This window comes from Mobula birostris, chromosome 3 (genome assembly GCF_030028105.1).
Source record: "Mobula birostris isolate sMobBir1 chromosome 3, sMobBir1.hap1, whole genome shotgun sequence".
In the NCBI taxonomy this organism is placed as follows: Eukaryota; Metazoa; Chordata; class Chondrichthyes; order Myliobatiformes; family Myliobatidae; genus Mobula; species Mobula birostris.
Genome location: NC_092372.1, coordinates 156,603,782 through 156,631,500, shown reverse-complemented (window position 1 = coordinate 156,631,500; position 27,719 = coordinate 156,603,782). Strand labels below are relative to the sequence as shown.

General features: G+C 41.0%; 1 protein-coding gene across 1 annotated transcript in view; it reads right to left on the bottom strand.

Annotated features, from left to right (window-relative positions):
• vwc2 (von Willebrand factor C domain containing 2) overlaps window positions 1-15,200 on the bottom strand; it is a 166,039-nt gene extending 150,839 nt beyond the window's left edge. The window contains exon 1 of the mRNA XM_072252004.1: window positions 14,899-15,200. Within this exon, the coding sequence (XP_072108105.1) occupies window positions 14,899-15,192 (294 nt within the window). The 5' untranslated portion in view covers window positions 15,193-15,200. The remainder of the gene's footprint in view (window positions 1-14,898) is intronic.
• Window positions 15,201-27,719: the final 12,519 nt, after the last annotated feature.

Sequence of the window (27,719 nt, the reverse complement as noted above, 5' to 3'; positions counted from 1 at the left end):
TAACCAGCATTGATATAATGTGAGGTAAGCTGACAGTACAGACATGACGATAGAATTAAGAAAAACAAAAAGACATTCAAACTGTCATATAAAAGTAAAGTATTGCAGATGCTGGAAAACTGGTATCTCCTCCCCTTCATTTTCTCTGCTTTCTAACACTCATTTTACCTCCAACAATTCTCAGGTCAGATCAAAAATCATTTATCTGATGTTTTTTTTTCTCTCCGTAAAGATGCTGGCTGAACTACAGAGAATTTCCAACAGTTACTATCTTTACTTAGGACTTTTGGAAGAGTTATATAGGCCCCCTGGTGGCAAGCTCATGGTACTGTGAGAGTAATCTGAATTACACATATGGTTTTCCAAATCTCAGATCTGTCATTTAAAGGATCTAGTCTTTAGCTCTCAACCTGGTAGTGAATAGGTATTTAACCAGACAACGTCCTTCCTTTTCTAGCTCATTGTTCAATTGCTCATCCTAGAGGTTTCCAACAATACCTCAATACCTCATTGTGCTCTCTGCCCTCTGTTTTTGCTATCTTCCCATGCCCTCTTAATAGTAACTACTTGAAGTTGAAAGCATATTCAGTATCAAAGTACATTCTGTTTATATTAGCATATTCTACCTTGAGACCCATTTACTTCACATTAGATACAAAGGAACACAATGAAAAACAGCACATGGCAAACAACCAGTCTGAAAAACATAAACTGTACAAATACAAAAAGAAAAGAATATTAATAATATGGTATTGTCCCTAAGTCACTATACGATAGCATTAAACAATTAGGCACACCGCGCATTATTTATGTAAACCTCCAGAAAGCCACAATACTAAACACCACTGGGATAGTCCTAAAGTTCCTAACAATTGAGAAATGAGTGTGCTTGTCTACGCCTGTAGCTCAGGTTTTACCAGACTGAGCTGAGAAAAAAATAAAAATCATAAAATAATAATATGAATCTTGCTCTGAAACTGATCTGGAAAATTTACAAAGAAGAATAAAATGAAAAATTTTAGAAAACACTATGTACACTCAAAGGCATTTAAGTTAACATTACCTGGGCCAGAAGGAGGAAGAGGAATAACAGTCATAAAAATTACGCCAGTGAGATAAAACTTCTAGGAATATACTTTCATCAACAAAAACAGGATTCAGTGCTCCATGTGAGCATATACAATTCTGTAAGAAGTATACACCACTAAACTTAAATGAATGCACAACCGAGAAAAATGAAGAAATGATATTGCTAAAGAAGAAAAAGTTAACCAGTGGAAGGCCACAAGTTGCACCGAACACCTGGCTCAGGAGTTGGAGACCTCTTCCTAGAAACAGAAGAGCTCCTTGTGGCAATACAGGATCAGGTGGTTAACAGAAAAAAAATCAAAAATGCTTAATAAAAGATCAACAAATTCAGAACAATAAATGCAGAAAATGCTGAGAAACCAGAAACAATCGAACACCGTTCAGGATCCTGCAGCAGTTTAACTCAATCTGATTACTTACACAGGCACAATCAAGCGGCAAACATCATTCACCAATATCTTGCTTTAAAATACAAACCCATGAAAGACACTAAACCTTACTATAAATACAAGCCTGATCCAGCTTTAGAGTCAGAGTCCTACAAATTATATTATATCTGATCCATTATTACAGGTAAGACAATTCACAATAAACATCTGGATATAATATTACAGGATAAACAAGCAACAACGACTTAATTGTTAGATATAGCTATTCTAAACACATAACAGACAGAAATCAATAAATGAAAACACTAGAAATATGCTGAATTAAAGGAAATTGAAAGACATTGGAACATAAAAATGGTATACATTATCCCAATGGTAATGCCTACAGCTTGTGTCATCCCAAAGTCACTACACAATAGCATTAAACAATTAATCCTTCACAGCAATATTTATGCAAATTTCCAGAAAGCCACAATACTAAACACCACAAGATGCACTTTACTTTGTTTATTTATGTGTAATTAATTTGTAGATTTTATTCTTACTTTCCCAAGTTATTAAGTGTTATGTGTGCTACTGTGCTTTACACCCTGGTCTGGAGAAACATTGTCTTGTTTGATGGTATACATGTATATAGTTAAATAATATTAAACTTGAATTGAATTGACTTGAATAGTCCTAAAGTTCCAAGTAATTAAGAAATGAGTATGTTTGGCTATGCCCGTGCCTCAGGTTTTACCAGCTTGAGCTGAGAAACAATAAAAATAATAAATAAGCTATAAATATCAAGAACACAAGTTGTAGAATTCTTAAGAGTGAGCCCATAGATTGTGGAATCAGTCCAATGTTGAAGTGAGTAAAGATATCCTCTCCAGTTCAAGTGCCTTATGGTTGAGGTGTAATAGTTCTGCCTGAACTTGGCGGTGTGGTACTTGAGGTTCCTGTACCTCCTTCCAAAAGCAGCAGCAAGAAGAAAGCATTGCTGGATGATGGTGTCCTTGATGCTGGATGATGGTTTCCTGCGACAGCACTCCGCGTAGATGTGCTCAGTGGTGGGGAAGGCTTTCCCTAGACTGTCCATCACAGGTAAAGCCCCCCACCCATGAGCCATATTTACAAAACTCCCTGCTTCTTAACATTGCTTTGAATGTTGTGTGTAACTCTGGTTGCCAAACAACTGGCAGGATGCTGAAAGGACTTACAGGAATGTAGTCTGGAGTCAAGGGCTTGAATTACAAAGAGAAATTGGACAGGCTGGGATTGTTTTCCTTGAAACAAAGGATGAAGGCTATAGGATGACCTTTTATGGGGGTTTATAAAATTATGAGAAAGGTAGATAGGGTAGATTGTCACAGTCTTGTTCCCCAAATTCTGAGATTTATGGATGGACTGTAGTTCAAACTAGTTCATATTGTCCTTTTTCAGTTCTATGTTTATTTTGTGTTCTCGCCCTGACTGGCGGGCTGGAGCTGAGGGCTTGGGGTTCGATGTTCTTGTTGCTGTTTCTCCATGTGGGTGATTGTTAGTTTTTGTGTGAGGGAGGGGTTGGGGTGTTGGGGATTTGAGAGTTTTTGTTTCTTTTTCTTTTCATGCGTGGGGGGGCAGGGATGATGTCCTTCTTTCTACTACTACTATGCTTTTCTGTGTGATGGTTGTTCATCATTTCGAACAGTGACTGAAAACCTGTGCGGGAAGAATGTTAAAGTGAAAAAGCTGTTGCACTAGGACAGTTCCACTCTCTCAGCCTCAAAAATCTTGGTCCAATGGTATGAAAAATTGTCAGGATTGGAGACTTTCTTGGCCATGACGCCTTCTGTGCCTTGCCCTTCGCTCTCCATAAAGTGTTGCGGCATTCCCTCTTGACCGCTGGATCTTGTAGCTCAGCGGTCCCCAACCACCGGGCTGCGGACCGGTACCGGGCCACAAAGCATGTGCTACCAGGCCGCGAGGAAAGGATATGATTTGGCGATATGAAACGATATGAGTCAGCTGCACCTTTCCTCATTCCCTGTCATGCCCACTGTTGAACTTTAACACACGTGAGGTCATCAGTGACCTAAGACGCAAGTGACCCAAGACATGCAAAGGAATGGGTCCGTGACCCATTTGTGAATGTTTCCGGTGAATCTTCCATGCCAGCGCAGGAAAAAGATCAACTCCCCGAGTTTGCAAATGGCAGTGGGCTGAAAAGTATGTTTGACATAACATCTCTGCTGGCATTCTGGATCAAAGTCAAGGCTGAATATCCTGAGATAGCCATGAAAGCACTGAAAAGGTTACTTCCATTTCCAACATCATATTGCTGCGAAGCGGAGTTTTCTGCAATGAATGCAACAAAAACTAAATTGCTGAATAGACTGGACATAAGGAACCCCCTTCGAGTAACGCTGTCTCCCATCACCCCTCGATGGCACCGTCTTGTTGCAGGAAAACAAGCCCAGGGCTCCCACTGATTCAGCGATATTGGTGTGTTGCAATGATTTTATATGTCCATACCGGGAAAATATGCGCTGTGTGTTTAATATCCAAACGTTACTTAAAATGTTATGATGCTATTGACTTATAAGTGACTTATAATTCTGTGGTCCCCAACCTCCGGGCCGCGAAGAATGCAGTGGTACAGCGGTGGCTGGAACGTACCCAGCACATCTTTAAGAAAAAAGCCGAAATAATCATCGCCTCTGATCTGGGCTGACATTTACGTGCCGAGCGGCACCTAATCAATTAGCTTGTTTATTTCAGCTTTTTTCTTAAAGATGTGTTGTGCATTCTGGCCACCACTGTACCGCTGCATTCTTCACAGCCCGGAGTTTGGGGACCACTGTTATAGTTGACTTATCACTATACTCACGCGAGGAAAATATGCGCTGTGTGTTTAATACTAAATTCATTAGATAAACCCCTTAGAAACGAAATTGAGTGTATTAGCCACTTATAAGTGACATCACCTATATTCCAGTAGTGATTAACACCCACCCCGCCCCGTCCCCCCCTCCCCCCACTGGGTTGGCCAGTCCGCAAGAATATTGTCAATATTAAACCGGTCCACGCTGCAAAAAATGTTGGGGACCCCTGTTGTAGTTGACCTCATCCGTCCAGTCCACCAGAACCGGCTTCACATGCTGGGTAGGCATATCCCTGTCTCACCAGGGTTGGAGGCTCCTGGCTACCCTGACCTGGTTTTAGCCCGCCTGTGGAAGTGGTGTTCCAGGGTGTGGCCTCTGTCACATGCAAACAGTTAAACTGACCTGCAGGTGGTGGGGGGGGGGGGGAGGTGGATGAGCTGCCCCTGGGTGGAGCATGACAGGCCCACAACCAGAAGTGCTACCCCTCCCTGGATACCCCATCTGTATTTTATGGCTATCTGGAGAAGACAAATCTCAGAGTTGTATTCTGCATACATACTTTGATAATAAAATGAACCTTTCAACCTTTGAAGATAGGGGAGTCTAAAATTAGAAGAGATAGGTTTACAGTGAAAGTGGAACTGATTGCAAAGAATCTAAGAGGCAAGCTTTTCACACAGTAGGTAGTGGATATGTAGAAGGAGCCACCAGAGTTGGTGGTAGAAGCAAATACAATAACAACTCTTAAAAGACACTTGAATGGGTACATGGATAGGAAAGGTTTAGTGAGATATTGGTCAAAAGCAGGCAAATAGGATTAGCGTAGATGGACACCTCGGTCAGCCTGGAAAGCTGGACTGAATGGACTGTTTCTGAGCTGTATAACTTTATGAATCTTGCCACATCATATGCTTAATTAATCACACTGTCTTAATCACTGAGCTAAATCTACCTATCTCGTTTTTCCTCTTCCCTGCTCCCAAACTCCACTCCTTTCTGTATTTATCTCTGTGGGGGGAAGAGGGAGAAACTTTGTGCCATTTCATTTAAACTAGATCGTTCAAAATTTTACTTTTGGCTCATTAGTCACCATTACATACAGTAGTTGCACCAGAGTGAGACCAGTAGGGCTCCTATACTTCAGCTTATTTGGCCAAACCTTAGACATTCCTCCAGCCCCTTATCATAATGCCTGACTTGCTGAGTGTTTTCAGCATTTTGGATAATGAGGTAGAATTCAGTTAATGTGAATGTTTAAACGCAAAACAACAAGTAAAATTTTGGACAGGTAAGGCTACTTCAGTAGAATGAGATCGTCAGTCTAGATTTTTTAAAGTTCATGTCATGCAAGCCCAGTTTTTATTGCCCATCTCTGGTGAAGATGCTTCCACAATGTTGGTAGGTTGGAAGTTCCAGGAATTCAAAGCAGCATAATGAACTACTAGTGACATACATTTCAAAGTCACTGTCCTGTGTGACTGGGATGGGAAATTGATTCCCAACTAAAGTCATACATTAGGAGTGTTACCTGCTGCAGAAGCAGCTTAGGGTCCTAAGGAAAGAGATCTGCTTGTCAAAATAAAACATGCTGCATAATTAAGAAATAACAAAAAAAATGGAGAAAAATAAGAGAAAATTGCAAAAGTCCTGGTGAATAGCAGTGATTCGATGAGCAACAGAATGGGAAATATAAATAGAATAATAGAAAAGATCATGAAATTAATTGAAATGTTTTTGCTCTGACACAAGGTAAAAAGTTGGTTAGGAGTGATATGTATTCTTTAAAATTGACAATAGTGAAATTACTAATGAAAATAAATAAATGGCAAAAATGTTTTAAAAAATTCCACCTAACATATATTGTCAGCAGATTAGTAGAATCTTGAAGTCTTGCATTTTAAGTACATGAAATGAAGCCATTACATTACAAAGAGATATCAATAAATTGAACAAAAATATCTAATAGAGGCAAGAGTAAATTCAACCACTTTGGGTCTTGAGATGATCAGACAGTGTACTTCAAGTCATAAAAAGTTAGAAGATGTGAAGATGTACAGAGACAATGGTCATAATGTGATTAATAAAATGCCATGGTCAAATACAAACAATAACTAGGACTACTATTCACCAGTGTAAGTCAATGATAAGGCTACTGCTGCTTTTTTGTCATGACTACCCCTCATATGAGCACAGATTTGAAGAGGTATTCCATCAAAAGGGCTCACTACAACACTAGCAAGATTGGAACCACAGAGGAAGATATCCACAAAATTAAGTGCAAAGTGTAAAGTAACTTTATTACCAGAGTACATATATGTCACCATATATTAACCCGAGATTCATTTTCTTGTGAGCATTCACAGTAACTATAAAGAAACATGATAGAATCAATGAAAAACTGCACACAAAGACAAACAACCAATGTGCAAAAGACAACGAATTCTACAAATATAAAAAATAAACAAAATAATAACAACAACAACAAATAAATGAATGAATAATACTGAGAACATGAGTTGTGAGTCCTTGAAGTGAGTTCATAGGTTGTGGAATCAGATCAGTGATTGGGTGAATGCAGTTATCCACACTGGTTCAGGAGCCTAATGGTAGTAACTATTCCAGAACCTGGTGGTGTTGAACTTTACTGGCTCTCACTCAGCCTGGAGCAGATAATGCACTGCTTTCATACAGTGCTTATGATGATTGCATCCTCCAAGTCTTTAGTTTCATGTAACATTCAGGATGATTGTTGATAACTTCAAATTCTTCCTAGGTCCTAACTTGTTGAAGTAGAGAAATCATTTCATTTTCACCTCCGGCCGTTTCTGGCATCTCCAAGTCTGAATGCTTGAAAACAGTTCTGAATTGTCTTCTGCCATATTTCTTGCTTACTCTCAGTGACAAGTTCACTGCTTTCTGAAAGTACACGCAACTGATGCTATATTAATAATGTTTGCTCTAAGCACGGTGTAGTGTCTACGCAAGTACACGTGGCTGATGCTAGTTAGAAACTGCTCAGCAACAGTTTCCTGCCCTAACAAAGCAGCACAGTGTCCCAAGTAAACAAATAGAACCTCATCTCTTTTCTCCAATAGTTTTTGTTCTTTAAGAGTTGTTCAAAATAAGCGGCTGACTCAATTAACCGATGGCCCAATTAACCAGAAACCACTGTATATTTCTTATTGAAAATTATAGTTTTTTAAATTATGTACTGCAATGTATTGCTGCCACAAATCATTATTTCATCATATATGCCAGTGATATTAAACCTTATTCTGATTCTGATTCTGAATTCCTGATGAGAACTGGCTCACAGACCTCTGGTTTCCTCCTCTTATAGTCCATAATCAAGTCTTTGGACTCGCTGACATTGAGTGAGAGGTTGTTGTTGTGGCACCACTCAACCAGATTTTCAATCTCCCTCCCATATGCTGATTCGTCACCACCTTTGATTCAGCCAACAACAGTGGTGTCATGAGCAAACTTAAATATAGCACTGGAGCTGCACTTAAACTCATTGTCATAATTAATCAGGAGGCAACTGTGAAACCCTTATCTCAAATCATGCTAATTAAATATTTGATGTCAAGACTGCTTCGTGGGCAAAGAGGTGGGAAGCCAATTCCCTAGTTAGTATCTGACTATATTCTCACCACTATATTGATTACGGAATAATAAGTTGCAGGCAGAAACCACGGATCCCACAAGCTAGAGGTACAGTACTTCAACAACAATTACTTGCCTCTGGAAAATATAATACAATTAGGCAACGGTTCTTGAATACTCAACAACAATTTCACAGTTGTTGCCAATGTACTCATCAACAGTGCTGAGTTCACTTTTTGGGTAATGGACCACTAGGCAAGTTCTTCTCTGATGCAGACAACAATATTTATCTGGTGCTAATGTTCTCTTTTTACAATAAGCTTGGACTTTGACTAAGAACTCCAAACTTTGATGGAAACCGATCAGGCACAAATGGTGAGGATGCAATTCATTAGCACCAGTCTCTTAGCCAAAAATCACACAAGAACAGTTTTATTTAGGTTGAATCATGCTAGTGATCATATCCAGATGAAATCACACCCATATTCAACACTTCATGTAAAACTCACTTTGGATAGCTGTGGCTGAGGAATATTGGCTAAATGCAGGAAAGTGGGACGAGATTAGATAGACATTGAATAGTTGGGTTGCGAGCCTGTTTCCATGTTATATGGCTCTTTGTTCTTGTATTAGACCTGGTCCTAATAGCATCACTAGTCAAGGTTAACTTGCAACTTTTAGAGCCACTTTTGAACTTTGATGATCACTTGCGATATTAGTTGGAGCACATCATACTACTTTGTGGCATCTGTGTCTACTTAAAGGAAGACATTACTGGCATTGAAAGACTTGAATGGGTTGCAGACTGCTTAAATTCAAAGTTGCAGAGTATACTTAAACTAACTGGGAAGTTTTCTCTGGCATTTTGTTGCTCAGGAACTCACTCAATGCCTAGCCATGTGGGAAGGTTAGTGACCTCAAGTCTGGTAGCAAAGGCATGCCCATCTGTGAAGAGCCCACACTCACAGAGTCCTACGTGGACCTCTAAAATGCTTTTGCAAGTTCCAAGTTTTTGTGGCTTTCATCACTTCCCTGGCTTCTGGCATCAATCTGTAGTCCAAACATGCCCGCAAGCTGTACTGCATTTCGAGAACAGTCACCAGTGCCAGAGGAAGACCTGGAGGAGTGGGATGAGGAACAATGGGAGTTACGAGAGGAGACCTCAACACCACAGCATCAATAACATCTCTCAGTAGACTCAAAAGGGAGAACATTGATTACGTGCCTCTAAAGCCTTACACCTTTCTCAATGTGTTGCTGCAAAGTATTTGAAGTAGGGCACTATTCCATCAGATACCATGCAAATTCAGCTGAACCACCATTGCACTTTTTCTCATGTATCTTTTGCTGATTTCGCAATTTTTTACGCTATGCGCAGTTTGAGTTTGGTGCATCAAAAAGGGGCAAAGTTTTAATACCAGGCAATTGTGTATTATGGTGGTTACTAAAATAAATATAAATCACCCTCTCACCATCCCACTAGCTAAATAAACAATGCAATCAACTTCCTCGCAACAAACTGTTTCAGTAGTCTATAAATGCATAGAGAGCTTCACTTTTCAACTTGATTTTGGATTGATCCCTGCTACAGCAACTTGTTACACCAATATCTCTCTCTCTCTCTCTAAATCTCAACAGTATCTTCACAGATTTACCACTGATCCCTTTTCAACAACAAATTGCACTTAAATTGAGGTAGATGGATTAGAGATGATGGCTGCAGCAACATTAAAAAGATAGATTTTAAACTGGCTTTTGAAAGAATGGCAGATAACTTGTCAAGATTTTCATTGATGGATAAGCATTTACTAACTCCAGCTTAAATTTGTTTCTTGCTTTGGTCACAGTGGTTAAAAGAAAGCATTGACAATTTAATTCCTGTCAATCCTACATATAGATTGTTATGGGTTGCATGCTTCTTGAGATCAGTGGGCATCTTGGCATGATTACTCATAGAACAAAATCCATCAACCATTCGAGGTTGGTTTGACTGGAACTGGCCTCTGCTCCCCTCCTTTTCAATCACAATGAAGGGTCTCGGTTCAAACTGGTTTATTCCCTCCATAGACGCTGCGTGACTTGCTGAGTTCCACCAGCATTTGTGTGTGTTGTTCGAGATTTCTAGTAGTTTCAAAAACTATTCTTACATGCCGGTGGAGCATTGGGTTACCATATGAGGAACGTCTGGCAGCTCTTGGGCTGTATTCCCTGGAGTTCAGGAGAGTAAGAGGAGATCTCATAGAAATATTCTGAATGTTAAAAGGCCTGAACAGATTAGATACGGCAAAGTTATTTTCCATGGTAGGGGAGTCTAGGACAAGACGACACAACTTTAGGATTGAAGGATGTCCATTCAGAACAGAGATGCGGAGAAATTACTTTAGTCAGAGGGTGGTAAATCAGTGGAATTTGTTGCCATGAGTGGCTGTGGAGCCCAAGTCATTGGGTGCACTTAAGACAGAGATAGATAGGATCTTGATTAGCCAGAGCATCAAAGGGTATGGGGAGCAGGCAGGGGAGTGGGGATGACTGGAAGAATTGAATCAGCCCATGATTGAATGGCGAAGCAGACTCGATGGGCTGAATGGCCTACTTCTGCTCCCTTATCTTATGGTCTTATGCTATCATGTAGGAATATTCATATTTCTCATCCCATCAAAGACCAAAATCTCAGTCAGAACAACTAACATTCACTCTCTTGATGAAGGAAGTAAACAGCCAGTGGTATAAGATTATGTTTTGTCAAACAATGCAACAGGAAAAATGATAGTGTATTCTGACCGTATATCCTATTTTTGAGTCCCTCTGCAGGTAGAAATTCTATGTGAAGGTAGCATTCAAAAAATGAGTGCACTATCCCAGAAAGGACAAAGAAAAATACCAAGCCTCACACCCCAGCTTAGCCATGATGGTTCACTGCAGATTAGTTAGGAGATATTGTGCAAAAGGCACCTGAAAATTCAACCTTGTTCTTTCTTTCAAATCCTGTTGTGTTTTTAATGTGATATTAGCTGTTTCTGTCTTAAACTGGAAATCTTACTTGCAGCATTAATTTTAACATAAAGAGGGAATTGATAATGTTTCTGTTAACATTTAGATAACTATATAAAATTATTGCTATTAAAAATAAATAATGATTTCAACAAGGTTTAAGGTGCATTAATGAAACAAGTTTTGTTGAGTAGACGTTCATGCCTCACACTAAATGAACAAAATATTGTTGGTCATCCTAGAGATCTTTACAATCTTATATAGCTACCCTTTGAAACTATCAACAAAATCAGGATAAATTAAGATGAAGCCACACTCAGGTTGGAGGAACAACACCTTATATTCCATCCGGGTAGCCTCCAACCTGATGGCATGAACATTGACCTCTCTAACCCCTGTTAATGACCCTCCTCCCCTTCTTACCCCATCCCTTATTTATTTATTTATTTATTTCCCCCCTTTCTTTCTCTCTCTTTTTTCTCCCTCTGTCCCTCTCACTATATTTTCCTCTGGTGCTCCCCTCCCCCTTTCTCTCTCCCTAGGCCTCCCGTCCCATGATCCTCTCCTTTTTCCAGCCTTGTATCCCTTTTGCCAATCAACTTTCCAGCTCTTAGCTCCATCCCTCCCCTCCTATCTTCCACAATCATTTCAGATTACCCCTCCCCCTCCCACTTTCAAATCTGTTACTATCTCTTCTTTCAGTTAGTCCTGACAAGGGGTCTTGGCCCAAAACGTCGACTGTACCTCTTCCTATAGATGCTGCCTGGCCTGCTGCGTTTCACCAGCATATTATGTGTGTTGCTAGCAAGATCGAGGTTTCTTCCCATGTCCAGCTTAATGCAGAAGTACTGAATTTTACTGTCAATCAATCATATAGTCATATAACCATATAACAATTACAGCACGGAAACAGGCCATCTTGGCCCTTCTAGTCCGTGCCGAACGCTTACTCTCACCTAGTCCCACCGACCTGCACTCAGCCCATAACCTTCCATTCCTTTCCCGTCCATATAGCTATCCAATTTAACTTTAAATTACAACATTGAACCTGCCTCAACCATTTCTGCTGGAAGCTCATTCCACACAGCTACCACTCTCTGAGTAATGAAGTTGCCCCTCATATTACCCCTAAACTTTTGCTCTTTAACTCTCAACTCATGTCCTCTTGTTTGAATCTCCCCTACTCTCAATGGAAAAAGCCTATCCACGTCAACTCTGTTTATCCCCCTCATAATTTTAAGTACCTCTATCAAGTCCCCCCTCAACCTTCTACACTCCAAAGATTAAAGATCCGACTTGTTCAGCCTTTCTCTGTAACTTAGGTGATAAAACCCAGGTAACATTCTAGTAAATCTTCTCTGTACTCTCTCTATTTTGTTGACATCTTTCCTATAATTCGGTGACCAGAACTGTACACAATACTCCAAATTTGGCCTCACCAATGCCTTGTACAATTTCAACATTGTATCCCAACTCCTATACTCAATGCTCTGCTTTATAAAGGCCAGCATACCTAAAGCTTTCTTCACCACCATATCCACATGAGATTCCACCTTCAGGGAACTATGCACCATTATTCTTAGATCCCTCTGTTCTACTACATTCTTCAATGCCCTACCATTTACCATGTATGTCCAATTTTGATTAGTCCTACCAAAATGTAGCACCTCACATTTATCAGCATTAAACTCCATCTGCCATCTTTCAGCCCACTCTTCTAACTGGCCTAAATCTCTCTGCAAGCTTTGAAAACCTACTTCATTATCCACAGCTCCACCTATCTTAGTAGCATCTATATACTTACTAATCCAATTTAACACCCCATCATCCAGATCATTAATGTATATGACAAATAACAGTGGACCCAGTACAGATCCCTGAGGCACAACACTAGTCACCGGCCTCCAATCTGACAAACAGTTATCCACCACAACTCTCCCATCCAGCCACTGTTGAATCCGTTTTACTACCTCAATATTAATACCTAACGATTGAACCTTCCTAACTAACCTTTCAGTTTACCTATCAGTTAAGGCTTTGCTGTTTTCAGCTTTATCCTCTGTAATCAAGATAAAAACAATTGAACTGATATGAATTTAAACTCTTTGGGAATCTGTCTAACGAAAAAAAATACACCGTAAGTCATATCTAACTACATTGTCTAATACTAAGCTAGAATAAGTATTTACCAATCACTCTGGTTCATATAATGCTTCCAATAAATATTACAAATTAAGAAATTTTAAATTAAAAAATGTTAACATGGTATTATATCCACCTTAATCAAATGCACACACTCCAGTTTTTATTTATTATATGTACATTTTAAAAATGTACAAGTCAAAATGCTGCAGACTATGGAAAATTGATATACAATCACTCAGTCAGTCAGGCATCATCAGTAGAAAGTAAAACTGAGTTAACATTTCAGATGCTTTTTTTAAAAACTTCTTGTAATGTTATCAGAGGATCCTTTAATTCAAGTTACTGTCTAACAAGCCTGTTGGGTCAACATTGATCCGCTGAATGATAACAAAATACACCAGAAATTGAGGTGGTTTGATGTTGGTGGGAGCTTCAACGTCTGCACATTATTGCTTCAGCAATGACTAGGCTACTGAGCTCGACAGAACTATGAGACAACAGGTGATCATAGGCCCAATTAGTGCTACAACCTCTGTCCCAATTAATTCAAAAAGCACAGAATTTGACTGCACTCACAATGACTTAAAGCCTTTGTTCATTCTACACAATGGTCCAGATTTTCAATTCAGGGAAACACAATTCTTCAAGTTCAGTGTCTTGAACCGACCTGCTGAGTTCATCCAGCATCTTGTGTGTGTTGCTTCAGATTAGCAGCATCTGCAGAATCTGTTGCCTCACTGACAGTTTTGACGTCTGGTAAAACCAGGGGCCTGGTCTAACCAAACACCAAAACATTTCTGTGGGTTTTAGACCCAGAACGACATGCATATTCACCAGTTAGGTCAGTGATCGTTTAGTTGAAGACCTTTTCATTGAATGTTCTGCCAAGGTAAGAAGAGCGGATTTAGCAAGCAGGTGATCAGCTCACATTGCCAATTAATCCTGGTGATTTTATTTGATCCCAGTTAATTTTGTGGGTTTAGTATTGACTAAGTTGTTTCCATAGCATTACTTTGCACTAATTGCTGTAGAAAAACACTTTAGCAATGAAAAAGATATTGCAATTGACACTCCTGCTTCTGTTGGTGCTTCACACAGTTCACTATATCACATGACTTTCCCTCGAAACAACTCGGTGAGATGCTGACTGAAGAGAGATTGTGCTCAGCTACAATCCACTAGGCTACCAAGTTATGGTCATATGAATAATGGATGCAAATACATTTTACTGCAGACTGGCCCCGGCTAAATTTTAGTTTATTTATTTTTTGGCATAAAGCACAGTGTAGGCCCTTCCAGCCTTATAAGCCGCGCCATCCAGCAATCCCCCGATTTAATCCTGGCCTAGTCAGGGGACAATTTAACCGACCAACCGGTAGTAGACCTTTGGGATGTGGCAGGAAACCGGAGCTCCTAGAGAAAACCTATGTGGTAACAGGGAAAACGTACAAGCTCCTTACAGGCAGCAGTGGGAATTGAACCCAGGTCGCTAGTGCTGTGATGCGTTGTGCTAACCACTATTCTACCATGCTGCCCTTGAGACAGCACCCACTGGAAAGAAATAGAGAAAACAGCTGTTGAAATAGGAAAGGTATGTCACATCCGGAGTTTCTCCGGTTGGCAGACGATTTCCCTCCACGCCTCTCTGACGTAGTGGGGAACCGCGTACGAGGCAAGTTACAGCAGTCGTTTGCCATTGCCTTCTGCCAGATGGGTTTCCAAAGAGGTACTTAATTAAATTATAAACATATTTCAGATGACAGAGCAAGGGAAAAGAAAGTATGAAGACTGAAGTTTAAAAAGATGGCAGATGAAAACAAGAGTTTTCTTACCTTGAATTCCTCCAGTTGTTTATATTTCTTTTCCCGAAATTCACAGTAATTCTTTATTTCCTTGCATTCAGGGCAACAGCGGGAGGTGTCCACACGGATACAACGAGGATGTAGGCTAGGACACTCAGGTTTGACACACAGTGGCCCATCATCAGTACACAAACATGGGCATGCAGCTGGTCCGGGAGTGAACTCCTCTCCAATTTCATACACAAATCCATTTTCATCCACACAGCCTTTGCCCCGGTAATCTGGGTATGAATATTCAGAGGTGGCAGAGATGCCAGTGACCATAGGCAATGACTCAGGTCCACCTGTAACATCTTCCTGGGACTGAGACACAGAACAGAGGCAGCAAAGGGTGATAAAAAGTAGGCAGCAGGTGGTGAGTGGCGAGGAGATGATCCCAGGGGCCATGACAGGGATCTGTTAAGGACATTCCTCACAGCTGCAGCATCTTCAACTGGAAGAAGAAGAGCACAGTCACAGACCTGTCAACTCAGACTGAAAACAGCTTTGAAAAATAATTTTGCTCACAAAGGCATCATAAATCTCATTTTGCCCATTTATTTTGATGATACTAAATCAATAAAATTAAGCTAGCCAAGTAAATAAATCCTGTTTCTGCCATAACAAAACTAAAATTGCCTCTGACTTTAAACAACTTGAAATAGCAGGACAGGCAAGAATCCGATTCTCCTGATTCCAAGAAAGATTACCCATAAAGTAACAGTGCTTCTTTCACAATTGGAGCATTTGTGATATTTTTGAAGAAAACTTTTGTAAATGTTATTTCAACGTAAAGTTGAACTTGGGAAAAATAAATTCTGAATGCATCTTAGCTCCTCAAGGAAAAAGGAAATTGCGTTTTCTTTTTTTTTTGCATTTTCTATGATAAAGTGTCAACTTGCCCCCTCAAAAAACACTCACATTACACCTTAAACTTAACAAGATGGCAGTGGCAGGTCAGTGCCTCACTGTATTACCGATAAATGAAAAATCCAACCTGTTCACCGGCTGTGACTAATGCTTTTCAAAACCAAAGCAAGACGTGCGACGCAGCTAAAATATTTTAGGCTAACGTTCAGCATCAAGCTAAGCAGAAAATATCAGGCGATATGCCATGCCCTAATAACAACAAGGTCCTCTAAGTCTGCCTAACGCAGTGCTGGGGATCTGTGTGAGCTGTCAGATAAGGTATTCCAGCGGGAAAACACAGTGCCCAAAGGCAGGCGTGGAGAGCGCTCGACGCCCGCCAGCCTCAGACGCCAGCGGCGGCAGCTGTCAACCAACCGGACAACTTACCAATAGCAACACTGGCCACCGCATCCTGACGTTTAATTATTGTTTTTATTTGACATGGCCTGGACTGCGAAATATAAAATCGCCACTACGAAGACAAAATGGATTTTTCATACACACGCGCAGAGACAAATTACACAGCAAGCGCAAACTTTAAAACAGTCGCCCACAATAACGCATCAATAATGCTTTGAAGGCCCCTTGGGCAACAAGATTAAAGTCAGACTGAGTTACCCGTTTAATTGTGGTCATTATCCGTCCTGTGTGGCGGACGTGTCCCTGCAACTGAAGGCGACCCTACTTTGCTCCCGGTACCTGGAGCTGTCGCTATTTGAAGTGAGTCTGATGGTCACCGCTCCGAATCAGCACCATGAAACCGCGCTGCCCGGCCGATTCCGCTCGGGACGTGGCAGCGGGGAGGCTCGCATTAAGAGCAAAAAAACCACTGACCTGAAATAATGGAAGTCCAAGCCGCGCAGGGAGGCACGGTCCCGGGGAGCGAGGCAAGCGCGGAGGGGATCCGGTACCTCCGCTTACTCCACGACCGGTGCGGGACCTGGAGACTCGCCACACTGCGATCCCCGTCACCGCCGCCACACTCCAGCCCTGACGGGGAAACGCAACTGGGCTGTTCCTATCGGCCAACAGCAGCGACCTCCTCCTCCCCATACACCCGGCAACTTCCCTCCCGCTAGGTTTCCGAACAACTTCAAAACAAATGATTAACCCCAGAGGATGGACAGGCGCCGATGACAGGAAATCACGATGCGGTGTTCAGCACGGGGAGGTGTGGGCTGAATGACCATCGGGGTCGCTTGCCACTGAGGTACCTGGAACTGCCCCGGAGAAGGCGCAGGTACATAAACTCTATTAAAAACATTCAGGCCACTGTAAATACATTACAGCACCAGTAAAAGGGCAACGAAAATGATCGGAACGCGAAGGAAGCAAAACAGGCGGAAGAGCGAGGCTGGACAGTGAGAAAGCGAGGGTTGTAATTGGTTGTTTTACATGCCCGGTCTGTAGCCGAACTTCGGTTACTGAGGCTGCACCATCCCGGACACTGATCGAAAGCGGCAAGAGTACGGAGTCGTCCCAGCCATAAATATGTATTTGTTTTGCTACCTCGTTTGGCTACTCAGAAATAACGGGCAACCAGTGGACGGCAGCGAAAGGTGAGCTCCTCGGAAAACCATTTCAACACGTGGTAGGGAATCCCCCACCGCGCGGGAAACCGAACCTCAGATTGAAATCGTCCAAATCCACTTAATTTCCCACGGAGTTTATTAGATTACGCCTGAATGTAAAGTACCAGCGGTCAGTGGTAACGAACTGGGTCTTAACGAAATTTCAACTACTGTTCATCGTTGTCAGAGGCATACGTACACAGTGTAATGCATGCCGTAAAAATCAGCGCTTTTTTTTGCAGCAACAGTAGAGTGAGGTTTCAGTTTACATATTATAAACATAGTACAGTATTACAGCTTCATTTCATGGGACTTGTATTTATTTAGAAATTCATGAAAAGAAATATAAAATGAAACGACGGGAAACAATCTTCGCTATAAAAGCAAAGCAGTCTTGTTTCGGTTCTTGCACAAAGCCTGTAATTAAGAATTTGATGTAATGTTCAGGAACTGGGGTCAGTGGGCGATCGCAAAGGATTTGGCGTTTATTTTAAGGTAGCTGTGAACTTCCCTGTTCCCTTCACCCCAATCTAGAAGCTCAATGGCGGCTTCAGATACCACAGTGGTATTAGTGAGTGCAAATTGAAACGTTTTCCCTCGGAACCTGTGAGAAGGTGGTGTAGAAGAGTACTGTAATGTAATTTTTATTGTCCCAGTCAAATATTTATTGAAGATGGTTCAAATATTTGTTCTCAAAGTAATGACAATAATTCTCAATAAGACAAAAATTCTGATGAAGGCTCATCAACCTGTTCTTTGCTCATCCACTGATACAGCTTAAATAAAGGCATGGACAATTTTCTAAGTGTGGTGCAAATTCAGAAATCAGAGGTGCAAAGGGACTTGGAGGTCATAGTGCAGGCTTCCCTGAAGATTAACTTGCAGGGTGAGTCTGCAGTCAGAATGCGACGTCAGCATTCATCTTGAGAGGATTAGAATAGAAGAGCAAAAATGAAAAAAATGCTGAAGCTTCAGACTGCACTTGGATGAGCAGTTTTAGACTTGCCACTGGCATTCGAAAGGGTCCAGAGGAAGTTCATGAGAGTGATCCCGAGGATGAAAGGGTTAACATATCATGAGTGTTTGGTGGCTCTGGAATTGTACTTGCTGGAGTTCAGAAGAATGAGGAGGGAAATCTCATTTAAACCTATTGAATATTGAAAGTCCAAAAGTGGATGAGGACCAGATGTTTCCTATAATAGGGGAGTCTTGGTCCAGGGGGCACAGACTCAGAATAGAAGGATGTCCCTTTAGAACAGAACAGAGGAGGAATTTCTTTAGCCAGAGAGTGATGAATCTGTAGAATTCTTTGCCATAAACAGCTGTAGATTCAAAGTCATTGGGTATATTTAAAGCAAGGTTGATAGGTTCTTGATTAGCAAGGGTGTCAAAGATTATGGGGAGAAGGTAGGAGCATGGGACTGAGGGAGATAATAAATCAACCAAGGTAGAATGGCTGAGCAGTCTTATTGGGCCAAATGACCCAATTCTGCTCCTATGTCTTATCGTCTTATGATTTTGTCCCGTATTTTCTGCTTTTTCTGTTTTTGATTGACAAATATCTTCATTGAGAGTAGAATTTCACAACACATGCCAGTGATAATAAATCTGATTCTGAAACAGGGACAGAAGTGACAACTGCTTGTTTCTGACTACTGACAGGGTTAATAAAATATAACTGGAGCAAGAGATGACCACTCAGTCCTTTGCCTTGCTTCACAATTTAATTCATTGTAGATCCTCTGCAACAGACTCATTCCATGCTTCGTCTCTTTACCACTTCATTCTAAAGTAGTGGAAATTGCCATAACATATCAGATTTGAAATAAGTCAGTCTACAATAAGTATTTGCTTCTGTGTGTATGTTGCTTTGAAAGAAGTTTTGCAAATGTCATGGTATTCAACATCTTAACATCTTTCTCATGAACACTCTATTTTAGTTTACGCATTTTCATAAAGATATTTACAAAAATAGCTAACTTGTATCCATAAAACTGCAGAGCACATCTGTGCATTAACTAAATAACACCCCATGCAAGAGGGAAGGTAAACTCATCAGTCTACGTAGACCACCAAGCATTGGATACTACTGCTGAAGAATCTGAAGGGTACCATAATGAAATTGTCAGAGAAGATCATCTAATATCCAACAGAACTTTTTCTTTTTCAAATAAAGTATTAAGTATTACAATTGATTTAATATATCAAATTATAAATACACATCTGCTGAGAATTTTTGTTTATTTGGGGGCACTAACAACCCTACCAAATTTAATGTTGTATATATTTAAACAATTATTATTATTATTTGGGAAAGGAATATTTAATAGCAAACATGTCAGTGGTATGAGAGTGTTAAAAGAATAGCTTTAGGAGTCTCTTTGTGTCATTTATTTTATGGTAAATCATTCTTATTTCACTCCAAACCCATGAGAAAATTATTGTCACCTCCCATCCTGAAATTTTTCTACTAGAAATCATTGCTTGGTGCATTGAGAAAATAATTCAGAAGAAAACATGATTATGAGAATGATATCAAAGCTTTGGGACCAATAATAATAATATAGTAATAATGGAATGCCTACAAAGACCTGAAAATCAACCACCCAAGCATTTTCACTCTCACTCTGCTTCAAAGGTATCAAATTCCATTTCATAAATTATTGCCTTATAAAAGCAACATAAATAGGTAACACTGTGCTTCTCTTTGTGATGATCACCAGCTGATTCTTCCTAAATCATTCACTCCATACTTTTTCCATGAATGGACAATGAAATTAGGATTTTCTGGTCTATGTTGCAGAATAGTCAGCAGATTAAGCAACCAACATACAGCAAACATGCTAAATATTGATCTACTATTCTAAAAAAGGCAACAAATCCATGGAAGCTGAATAAAACAAAACTTAATCATGAAGCTTCTTTAGAAACTTAAACACCATCACTTGCACTTATTGTCATTCTTAACGGTCCTTATGGTGCTGATGAAGTGCTTTCTTGAACCATTGCAGTCATTGTAATATTTCCATAATGTTGTTAGATTGATCATTGTGGAAGATTATTTTCCCTGATGATAAAGGAACAGTGATAAATCTCCAGCCTGAGTAGTAGCTGGAGTTCCCTTATATTTACATATCTTGTCTGACATGATAGATACCAACTCTCACCAATATGGTTGTCACGGTCCGGTCCGTTGACTCCTCATTTCAGTTAATTTCCTTTTCCCCGTGCTCCACTGGGCTCCTTGATTAGGGCACCCTATCCTCATTCGAACTGGCAGCATAAAAACCCGGCTTACGTCTACTCTCTGCTGGTTCATCACCTCAGCAGTTCCTGGGTCGAGTTGAGAGACTGTCATCCATTGTTCCTGGATTGAGTCGAGAGCCTGTCATCCACAGTTCCTGGGTCGAGTTGAGAGCCTGCTGTCCAGCTGAGTTTTGCTGGTCGTTTGCCACTTCATGTGCTAACCGGAGTCAAGATATGAATTATCTGTCGTTGTTCGTTTTTGTCGACTTGTGTCCGGCTGAGTATTGCAGGCTATTTGCCGCTGCTCTGAGCCGCGATACAAATAATTGTCTGTCGTTGTTTGGTTTTGTTGCTCTGTGTCCAAGTCCAGGCTCGAGTCCAAGTCCAGTCCAGGCTCCGTGTTCCAGTCAAGTCCAAGTCCAGGCTCCGTGTTCCAGTCAAGTCCAAGTACAGGCTCCGTGTTCCAGTCAAGTCCAGTCCAGGCTTCGTGTTCCAGTCAAGTCCAAGTCCAGGCTCCGTGTTCCAGTCAAGTCCAAGTACAGGCTCCGTGTTCCAGTCAAGTCCAAGTCCAGGCTCCGTGTTCCAGTCAAGTCCAAGTCCAGGCTCCGAGTCCAAGTCAACGTTCAAGTCCGCTCAAGAATCCTAACCCGCTCTCCGTGCCCATGTCCTGCTCCCTACGCCCCATTGTAACAATGGTAGAATGGTGAAGCACCTATCTGTCCAGTCTGTGAACACCATCTTGGAAGACTAGACTTATCCCAATTCTCAACTTCTCAGTAGCAGCTTTAAGTAAGTGATGTAGGTATTTCTCTTATCTAGAGTATCTTATCCTGTCTTTTTTAGCAATATGTTGCATTACTGATGTGCTAATCTACCTGCCCAGTTAACAAGCCAGGCATGACTAATTGCAAATCTTCTTCACAATACTGTACTGTTAATTTTTAGCTATCTTCCAATTCATATATTTACTTTACCTTTCATGTTCAAAGTTTGCTTAACTCATCAATACTGAAAAAGATTGCAGTCGAGTAGGATTTATATAATTCACAATAAATTGTATTTTATTCTAAACTTTAAAATTTTGTCATTTACAATACTATTATCTTTATACTTTTTGTACCCTTTATGCTACTTAAAATACTGCAGTTAGTAAGGATTGATTCATTTCTAAGTATGGCCAAAATTATTAAAGTGTCATTACATTTTATAAAAAAAAGACCATAAGACCATAAGATATAGGAGCAGAAATAGGCTATTCAGCCCATTGAGTCTGACCTGCCATTCAATCATGGGCTGATTTAATTCCTCCAGTCATCCCCACTCCCCTGCTTTCACCCCATACCCTTTGATGCTCTGGCTAATCAAGAACCTATCTATCTCTGCCTTAAATGCACCCAATGACTTGGCCTCCCCAGCCACTCGTGTCAACAAATTTCATAGATTTATCACCCTCAGACTAAGGCAATTTCTCTTCATCTCTGTTCTAAATGGATATCCTTCAATCCTGAAGTTGTGCCCTCTTGTCCTAAACTCCCCTACCATGGGAAATAACTTTGCCATATTCAATCTGTTAAGCCCTTTTAACATTCAGAATGTTTCTATGAGATCCTCCCTCATTCTCCTGAACTGCAGAGAATACAGCCCAAGAGCTGCCAGACATTCCTCATACAGTAACCCTTTCATACCTTAATCTTCTCTGAACCCTCTCCTATGTCAGTATATCCCTTCAAAATAAGGAGCCCAAAATTGCACACAATACTCCAAGTGTGGTCTCACGAGCGCCTTATAGAGCCTCAACATCACATCCCTGCTCTTTTATTCTATACCTCTGGAAATAAATGCCAACATTGCATTCACCTTCTTCACCACCGACTCAACCTGGAGGTTAACCTTTAGGGTATTTTGCACAAGGACTCCCCTCCCAAGTCTCTTTGTATCTCTACATTTTGAATTCTCTCCCCATCTAAATAATAGCCTACCTGTTTATTTCTTCCATCAAAGTGCATGACCATACATTTTCCAACATTGTATTTCATTTGCCACTTATTTGTTCATTCTTCTGAACTATGTAAGTCTTTCTGCAGGCTCTCTGTTTCCTCAAAACTATCTGCTCCTCCACCTATCTTTGTATCATCAGCAAATTTAACCACAAGTCCATTAATATCATAGTCCAAATCATTGATGTACATCATAAAAAGCAGCAGTTCCAACACCAACCCCTGTGGAACTCCAGCTAGCTAGCCAGAAGAGGATCCCTTTATTCCTACTCTTGGCTTTCTGCCCATCAGCCAATGCTCCACCCATGCTAGTAACTTCCCTATAATTCCATGGGCTTTTATCTTGCTAAGCACTCTCATGTGTGGCACCTTGTCAAAGGCCTTCTGAAAATCCAAGTACAGCACATCTACTGCATCTCCTTTGTCTACCCTGCTTTTAATATCCTCAGAAAATTGCAGTAGGTTATTCAGGTAGGATTTTCCTTTCAGGAAACCATGCTGGCTTTGGCCTTTCTTGTCATGTCCCTCCAGGTACTCCGTAATTTCATCCCTAACAATCGATTCCAACAACTTCCTAACCACTGATGTCAGGCTAACAGGTCTATAGTTCCTTTCTGCAGCCTCCCACCCTTCTTAAATAGTGGAGTAACATTTGCATAGACAACAAACCACAACATACAATGCTGGAGGAATTCAACAGCTTCTACGCAGAGGAATAAACAGTTGACATTTCGGGCTGCGATCTTTCATCGGGACTGGAAAGGAAAGGGGAAGAAGCTTGAACAAGGATGTGGGAGAAGTGGCAGGAGAACAAACTGGCAGGTGATAGGTGAAACCAGGTGAAGGGGAAGGTAAGAGGGGAATGAAGTAAGAAGCTGGAAAGTGATGGGTGGAAGAGGTAAAGGGCTGAAGAAGAAGGAATCTGTTAGGGGAGGACAGTGGGCTATGGGAGAAAAGTTAATGCAGTGAAGATTGCTCCAGGGGCTGTGTTGTGTTTTTTGTGTGAGATGTGGGAATTCTGGGAGATCTGCAGCCTCCCAGATAACCACGCCTGCATTAGTTGCACTGAGCTGCAGCTCCTCAGAGAACATGTTAAGGAACTGGAGCTGCAGCTCGATGACCTTCAGTTGATATGGAAAACTGATGAGATGATATATAGGAGCTAGCGGGAGGCGGTCACCCCTAAGTTGCAGGAGGCAGGTACCTGGGTGACTGTCAGGGTAGCAATCTCTGGACTACTGCCTGTGCCACGTGCCAGTGAAGGTTGATTTGGCGGGTGAATGTGTGGCTGAGGAACTGGTGCAGGTGGCAGGGTTTCAGATTTTTGGATCATTGGGATCTCTTCACGGGGAGGTATGACCTGCACAAAAGGTACAGTTTACACCTGAACGCAAGGGGGATTAATATTCTTGCAGGCATGTTTTCTAGAACTGTTGTGGAGGGTTTAAACTAATTTGGCAGGGAGATGGGAGCAAGGCAGTTGTTAGTCAACTAGATGCAGTGTGTAGTGAGGCTGTGAGGAAGGACAAAATTGCAGTGAGTGGAATCAGTTGCAGTGTAACAGGGACAAAATCAAGAAAGGTGACAAATGAAGTACTGGAAGTGTTATACTGTATTTGAGTGCATGCAATATATGAAATAAGGTAGATGATCTTGTAGTGCAGTTAGAGATTGGCATGTATGATGTTGTGGGTGTCACTGAGTGGTGGCTGATAAATGATCATTGTTGGGAGTTTAATATCCAAAGCTAGATATTGTGTAGAAAGGTCAGGCAGGTAGGCAGAGGGAGTGGTGTGGCCCTTTTGGTGTAAAATGAAATCAAATTGTTAGGAAGAGGTGACATGGGACCAGAAGATGTAGAATCATTGTGGGTAGAGTTAAGAACATGCAAGGGTAAAAAGTCCTGATTGGAGTTGTACACAGGCCTCCGACCAGTAGCCAGGATATGGGCTGCAAATTACAACGGGTGATGGAAAATGCATGTCAAAAGGGAAATGTTATGATAGTCATGGGGGACTTCTATATACAGGTAGATTGGGAAAATTAGGTTGATACTGATATTGGATCCTAAGAGAGAGAATTTGTCAAATGCTTATGAGATAACTTTTTTGAGCAATTTGTGGTTCAGCCCACTATGGGAATGGCAATCCTGGATTGGGTGTTACATGATCCAGATTTGAGAAAGGAGGTTAAGGTAAATGAACCCTTAGGAGGCAGTGATTATAATAGAAGGAAAAGCTAAAATCTTATATATCAGTATTACAGAGGTGTAAAAGGAATTCCAGAGGCAGGAGATAGGAGCTGGCCAAAGTTGATTGGAAGGGGACACAAAGCAGGAAAGATGGCAGAACAGCAACAGCTGGAGTTTCTGGGAGCAATTCCGAAAGCACAGGACAGATACAACCCAAAGATGAAATATTCTAAAGGCAGAATGACACAACTGTGGCTCATAAGGGAAGTCAAAGCTAACATAAAGGCGAAAGAGAGCATGTAAAAGGGCAAAAAATAGTTGGAAGTTCAGGGATTGGGATCCTTTTAAAAACCAACTGAAGGCAACTAAAAAGTCATAAGGAGTGAAAAGATGAAATATGAAGGTAAGCTAGCCAATAATATCAAAAAGGATACTAAAAGATTTTTCAGATATATAAAGAGTAAGAGAGAGGCAAGAGTAGATATTGAACTGCTGGAGTGGTAGTAATATGGGACAAGGAAATAGCAGACAAACTGAATAAATATTTTGCATTAGTCTTTACTGTGGAAGACATTAGCAGTATGCCAGATACTTAAGAGTGTCAGGAGGCAGAACTGAGTGCAGTTGCTATTACTAGAGGGAAGGTGCTTGGGAAGCTGAAAGTTCTGAAGGTTGTTAAGTCACCTAAGAATTTTGAAAGAGGTAGCTGAAAAGATTACGGAGGCATTATCAAGAGCCAATATATTCTGGAATGGTTCAGGAGAAGTGGGAAATTGCAAATGTCACTCCACTCTTCAAGAAGGGAGGGAGGCAGGCAGTAGGAAGTAAATTATAGTTGGAGTTGATTGTTAAGGATGAGGTTTCAGCATACTTGGAGGCACAGGGTAAAATAGGCCAAAGTCAACACAGTTTCCTTAAGGGGAAATCTTGCCTGACAAATCTGTTAGAATTCTTTGAGGAAATAATAAGCAGGATAGACGAAGGAGAGTCTGTGAATGTTGTGTACTTGGATTTCCAGAAGGCCATTGACAAGGTGCCACACGTAAGGCTGTTTAGCAAGATAAGAGCGAATGGTATTACAGAAAAGATATTAGCATAGATGAACATTGGCTGATTGTCAGGTGGGAATGAATGGTAATAAAAGGGGCCTTATCTGATTGGCTGCCAGTGACTAGCGGTGTTTAGCAGGGGTCAGTATTGAGACCGCTTCTTTTTATGTTGTATGTCAATGATTTGGATGACAGAGTTGATGGCTTTGTGGCTAAGTTTACAGATGATATGAAGATAGTTGGATGGGGAGGTAGTGATGAGGCAGCTGGTAGGCTGCAGAAGGACTTAGACCAATAGGGAGAATGGCCAAAGAAGTGGCAGTTGGAATATGGTGTCATGCACTTTGATAGAAGAAATAAAAACACAGAATATTTTTTAGATGGGGAGAAAACTCAAAAATCTGAGGTGCAAAGGGACTTGGGAGTTCTCATGCAGGATTCCCTGTAAAGGTTAACTTACAAGTTGATTTGGTGGTGAGGAGGCAAATGCAATGTTGGCATTCATTTAGAGAGGACTAAAATGTAAAAGCCAAGGTGTAAAGCTGAGGCTTTATAAGGCACTGGTGAGGCCTCAATTGGAGTACTGAGAGTAGTTTTTGGCCACTTATCTAAGGAAGGGTGTGCTGACATTTGAGAGGATTCAAAGGAGGTTCATAAAAATGACTCCGGGATTGAAAGGCTTATCATATGAGGAGTTTTTGATGGTTCTTGGCCTGTATTCACTGGAATTTAGATGAATAAGGGGGGATCACATTGAAACCTATTGAATGTTGAAAGACCTAGATAGAGTGAATGTGGAGGGGATGCTTCCTATAGTGGGGGGTGGGGGGCGACTAGGACCAGAGGGCAGAACCTCAGAATAGAGGGACGTCCATTTAGAATGGAGATGAAAGAGGATTTCTTTTGCCAGAGGGTGGTGAATCTGGGGAATTCTTTGCCACAGGTGACTGTGGAGGCCAGGTCATTGCGTATATTTAAGGCAGAGGTTGATAGAATTTTGATAATTCAGGGCAGGAAAGGTCATGGAGAGAAGGCAAGAAAATCAGGTTGGGAAGGAAGTGGATCAGCCATGATGAACAGGCTGAGCAGACTTGATGGGCCGAATGCCTTAATTCTGCCACAACGTCATGTGGTCTTACACAAAATTCTTGTTTTATTTGCAAATCTCACTCAGATTGGTTCCAGTTAAGATGGAGGTTGATAGGTTCCTTTTTAATCAGAGTATTACCAGTTATGGGAGAAGGCAGGAGACTCAATTGGCCGAGAGGCCTAATTCTGTTCCTATGTTTTATGGTCTTATGGAGAGGTACCAGAGGGAGGTAATGGGCTGTTGAGGAGAAGAAAAGGGGTAAAAGAGAAGCAAGAATGTGGAACCTTTACGAAAAGGGAGGGGGAGGGGAGAAATTACCGGAAGTCAGAATCTCTTGTGTTTATAAACCATAAATTACAAGATGAAGATGTGCTGAATTATCAGTAATTGAATCTATTCTTGTAAGGAATTGTCAAGTGTTAACAATAATCTGTTGAATTTTACAAGCCTGGAAGCTTGGTTATTAGTTGGAGAATGTAAAGTTAATGATTTTGCTTAGCATTTAAATCTTCTGATATACATACTGTGTATAATATAGGGAACACTAACACATTGGTCATTCATTCTTTCCAAGGTACAACTCTGTCACCAGCATAGTGCTTCTCTTTACTAAGTAAATGCAATATGCACACTAGCATGTTAGGAATCTAAAAATATTTTGGAGCTGGTTCAATAGAGTCTAAAAGCTCATCCATATGTCAAAAGTCTTTTCCATCTACAATACTCCCTTGACAACTTTGAATGCTTTAACAACAGTTG